The sequence below is a fragment of the Gekko japonicus genome, unplaced genomic scaffold (assembly GCF_001447785.1).
Source record: "Gekko japonicus isolate JY-2015 unplaced genomic scaffold, Gekko_japonicus_V1.1 scaffold2278, whole genome shotgun sequence".
Lineage (NCBI taxonomy): Eukaryota > Metazoa > Chordata > Lepidosauria > Squamata > Gekkonidae > Gekko > Gekko japonicus.
In genome coordinates, this window is record NW_015171573.1 from 279,352 (window position 1) to 284,471 (window position 5,120).

The window sequence follows — 5,120 nt, forward strand, 5'->3', positions numbered from 1 at the left end:
AGAAGTATCTGAAGAGGTGAGCAATGACTCACAAAAGCTTATAGCCTGCCACATATTTTGTTAACGGTGCTACTGGACTCTTGCTCTTTTCTACTAGACTCAAACATGTGCATGTGCAGTTGGGGCTCTGTGCATGCACATGGATGTAAGAACATGCAACCGGATGGTCAGTCAATCGCCTCGGACAGCATCCATCACCCATTGAGTAGGAGGCAAGGTAGGATGATCCAAACGGGATTGTGTGAACTGACAGTACCCATTTGTTTCAGTGGACACATCTGCACCCTATTTTTAAAAAAGCAGTCTGCGTCCATCTCTGGGTTCTAAGTGCTGGCCTTGTCCTGAAAACCAGTTTTTACACAGGTGGAAACTGAGCCACTCCCCACTGTGCACAGAAGCTTAATCCATTCTAAGGATTGCTCTTGCCAGTCTAGGGTCCCTGCAAACCTCTGAGCTTCACAATGATTTCCTTCAAGCCCGCAGTGAGCCAGAAGGTAATCCTGAACAGGGTGTCCCTTTAGAACAGCGGTTCCCGACCTTTTTGGTATGGTGACCCTCAAGTAAACATTTACTTGGTGTGTTAACCCATCCAGGGGCAGCCCCACTTTTTTGGCATCCAAGGTGAACTATGACCTTGTTGCCCGTCTAGTCGGGAACCACTATAAATTGCTGAGCAGTCAGGTTAGAACAGATAAAAGGAAGTACTTCTTCACCCACATGGAATCCACTGCCACAGGAGGTGGCAAGCATGGACGGCTTCAAGAGGGAATTGGATAAACATGTGGAGCAGAGGTCCATCAGTGGCTATTAGCCGCAAGGTATAGATAGGGACTCCGGGGCAAGTGATGCTCTGTATTCTTGGTGCTTTGGGGGGGGGGCAACAGTGGGAGGGCTTCTAGTGCCCTGGCCCCACTACTGGACCTCCTGATGGCACCTGTTATTTTTGGCCACTGTGTGACACACAGAGTGTTGGACTGGATGGGCCTTTGGCTTGATCCAACACTGGCTTCTCTTATGTTCTTATGCATTTTCTGCAGTGGCCAATCAGATGTCGAGAAACCCACAAACATCGCACAAAGGGAACAACTGCCCAGGAGGAAGTGGCATTCCATTTTCCCCTCCTTCCAGCTAAAAGCTGGAAGCTGCTGGACAGACTTTCCCCCTTTATCGCTGTGAAGGTAGGTGGAAGGTGAGGATGTGAGACATTGAGAAGGAAGACAAGGGGTGATTCTGCATTGGTTTTTCCCTCTGTTGTTGTAGCAAACCCACAACGGAACAGAAATTCCTCTCTGCATTGCATACCACTTCCTTTGATTATCAGATCTTATGGTACCCTCTACACTTCATTCCGCTTTCGCTTTCCTTGATCATCGGTTTTAACTTCTGCATTGGCCACTGGCCATTCAGGTGTGACTTCGCAGTCAGTACAGCGTTGCCCTGGGGTATTTGAAAGTGGTTTTGAACTGCACCTTTTTCTGTTTCAGCGTGGGTTTGGTAAAACAATGGAGGGAAAAGCCAATGCAGAATCAGCCAAGGAGAGAAAGAAGAATGCAAAGCGAAGGAGCAGCCATCAGGCTCTGGTCCATGAGCCACTTTCAGAGGCTTGGCAACCCACTTTTGAGGTCTGACTCCTAACCCACAGGATGGGAAACCCTGCCTTTAGAGAGCAGGAACCCCATAATCTTCAGTCTATTTACCACTTCATTGGGACACTCATAAACAAAGTGCGATTATACTCGTTAGGTCAATTTGTCATCTCAAAAATAGGAACCAGTGAGGTAACTCAGATTGAGAACAGTTTGCTCCAAGGCTAGTGAGTAAACGTCACAGCTGTGTAGACATCTGAAGCTAAGTATTCAGCGCCACATCCCAAGAGACTGTTCCTCTGCTAGCACGGAAGCTTATTCCACAAAGGTCAGGTCTGACAGAGGGAACTTTGACTTTTGAGAGATAACACCCGAAAATCTTGTTGGTCTCTAAGTTGCTACTGGACTAGAATCCAGTGCTTCTACCATAGACCAACATGGGCCCCGGTCACACGGGCCGGATAACGCGGGGGGGGGCGTGGCTATTTGTGGTGGCGCAATTTAACGTGCCAGAATGCGATCCCATGCATTGGCAGCATGCCACGGTTCCTTCACTCCATGTCAACGAGGGGCTGGAGGGAAAAGCAGCGCGCCGGCACAATCACACCGAGGGAGTCCGGAGGCAGCCCGTGGCAAACCGGTCGCTAGTACCTTCGACCAGGTAGTTTTTAACTCCGTATTTTCGGTGATACGCCACGGGTTGGCCACGGGTGCGCTCCACTTGCCAGATGTTGCGGTGTGATTGTGCCCGGAAACTCTGCCATTCGATCATGGCTTGCCGTGTGAACGGGGCCATGGTTACCCTCTTAAAACTATTTTAGGAAGGAGGGGAGTTCTGTAGTTAAGGCATATTTTTGTATTGCATAGGTAAACAATATCTGTTTATGCCCTGATCTAGAAAGCCCAGGCTAGCCCTGTCTTGTCAGATCTCAGAAGTCAAGCAAGGTCGGTCCTGGTCAGTATGTGGATGGGAGACCACCAAGGAAGTTCCGGGTTGTGACACAGAGGCAGGAAATGGCAAACCGTCCTGAATGTCTCTTGACTTGGAAACCCCACAGGGCTGCTATAAGTAGGCACTGACTTGATGGTTCCCCCCCCCCAAAAAAAAAATGCTTGGGTCTTGTTGTGTATGAAAACTTACGGCAAGAGACATCTCTTCATCTTAAAGTCTTTTAGGATGGCCCTGTAACATCCACTGGAATTTTGTATTCAAGATAGCCTTTTCCCCAAAAAGTTCCTATAAACTGCGGAAGAGAGAGAAGAAGAAGTAAAGGCTGAAGGACTCTGAATTGTGCCTTTGAGAACTTTGGTTCTAGGGAATGATGGGGGGCACTGTTATTGGGCAATTAAATGTAACTGGGGATGGTTAAAAGGGTTAAAAGCAGGGCTCTTTTTGTAGCAGGAACTCATTTGCATATTAAGCGACACACCCCTAATGTAGCCAAACCTCCAAGAGCTTACAGTAGCTCCTGTAAGAAGAGCTCTGTAAGCTCTTGGAGGATTGGCTACATTAGGGGTGTGTGGCCTAATATGCAAAGGAGTTCCTGCTACAAAAAGAGCCCTGCGGCCCGTCACTTGACACAGTTCATAAGAAGTACAAAGATGAAAAGTCTGAATGAAGTATAAAAAGCTAGTTGGAGATCTCCTCTCTTGGGTTTTTAGTTAGTAGTGGGTTCTTTACTTTCTCCCTTATATGTAGCTTTCCCTTTCCCTTTTTTCTGTTCTAGTTTTTGTAGTGTTTAAAAAATCAATAAAAAATCCCCTCCAGGGGCTTAAAAAAAGATAGCCTTTTTAAAAGCACTGCACAGGGACCTTTTTAGGACAAGAACTAAGACCTTAGTAACTGAGCAGACTTTTTACATGACAGGTTCTGTCATACTCATTGCTCGCTGTTAACAACATCCTTAAACGTGAGGTACAGTTTCCAGCCTGGAATACCTGCGTGGGATGTCTATTTCCCCAAGTGTCCTGATGTGAATCATTTTTACTCCCCTCAGACGCTGTCTTTGTTGGTTTACTAGAATGAAGCACAGACCGAACACACCGGTGGCGAATGACAACCAGAGCCTTGGCCGAGTGGTGACGGAATTCATTCTGCTAGGCTTTCCTCAGGTCCGCGTATTGGAGGTCTCCGTCTTTGCCGTCTGCTCTGTCATCTTCACCTTCACCATCTTGGGAAACCTGATCATCATTTCTGTCGTGGTGACCGACCCTCGCCTGCACACCCCCATGTATTTTTTCCTTGGGAACCTCTCTGTCCTGGAGATCTTCTTCACCTCAGCCATTATCCCCAAGATGCTGGCCAATCTGTTGGCCAAGAGGAAGACTATTTCGTTCTCCGGCTGCATCGCTCAGTGTCACTTCTATTTCTTCCTGGGATCCACGGAGCTGCTCCTCCTGGCGGTGATGTCCATCGACCGTTATGTGGCCATTTGCAACCCACTGCGCTATGTTGCCATAATGAACACCCGCGTCTGCATCTCCCTGGTACTTGGCTGCTGGCTGGGTGGGTTTGTGCACATCCTGTGGCCGACAGTGGTGATATCCCAGCTCCCGTACTGTGGCCCCAATGTCATCAACCACTTTTTTTGTGACAGCACTCCACTGCTGAAGCTGTCCTGCTCTGACACACGCCTCATCGAACTCGTGGACGTGGTTCTCGCCTCCGTTATGCTCGTGGGCACCCTCGTGGTCATCACGGTCTCCTACATGTACATTATCTCCACCGTGCTTAAGATCCCCTCAGCCACCGGGAGGCGCAAGGCCTTCTCTACCTGCGCCTCACACGCCACTGTGGTGACAATCTATTATGGCAGCTCCATCTTCATGTATGCCCAGCCAGCACAGAGCTCTGCCCTGGAATTCAACAAAGTGGTGGCAGTGTTAACGGCAGTGGTCACGCCGTTCCTGAACCCCCTCATCTATAGCCTGAGGAATGAGAAGGTGAAAGAGGCCCTGAAAGAAATGGTGAGGTGGAAGAGCACTTCCCAAAGAAACATGGAACCTTTGATCTGATGCTTAGTGCCACACAGACTTTTGGGTCAACAGAAGAAAAGACTGTTTGCTCTTGTAAAGACTTTCCACCAACTGGAAGAGGAGCAGTACATGGGAAACAAGAGAAATTTAGAACACCGTCATAGTTATGGCGTTATCTTCCAACCCAGTTTTATGTGTTTGCATTGCGTATTCCATATAAAACACACCTAGCCTTCTTTTATTTTTTTTAATTATTATTTTATTTCCCTCTCCTAAAAAGGAGAGAAATTCTGCTTTTATAGTTTAGAAAAATAGGAAGGGTTAATAGAGGGACAAAGAAAAGTATTGAGTGATGTTAAATATTAGTATATTAGTCTTTTAGTTTTAAAGTTAAAGTCAATATCAAAGTTTAGGACTTCTTCTGCAGTTGGACAATCATCTGTTTCTTCTTAATCCTTCCAAACCAGGCAGTTAATATATTAGTAATGTCCTTTTGGAGTTAGTATTTCTTTTACAGCACTGTCCAACTTAGTCCTTAAATTTTAAGGTGTTTTCCTT

General features: G+C 47.1%; 1 protein-coding gene across 1 annotated transcript; it reads left to right on the plus strand.

Moving 5' to 3' along the window:
* The first annotated feature begins 3,608 nt into the window (after positions 1 to 3,608).
* Positions 3,609 to 4,601, plus strand: LOC107117649 (olfactory receptor 6M1-like). Its single transcript, XM_015419805.1, has one exon. The coding sequence runs from the start codon at positions 3,609 to 3,611 to the stop codon at positions 4,599 to 4,601; it is 993 nt and encodes a 330-aa protein (XP_015275291.1).
* The last annotated feature ends 519 nt before the right edge of the window (positions 4,602 to 5,120 follow it).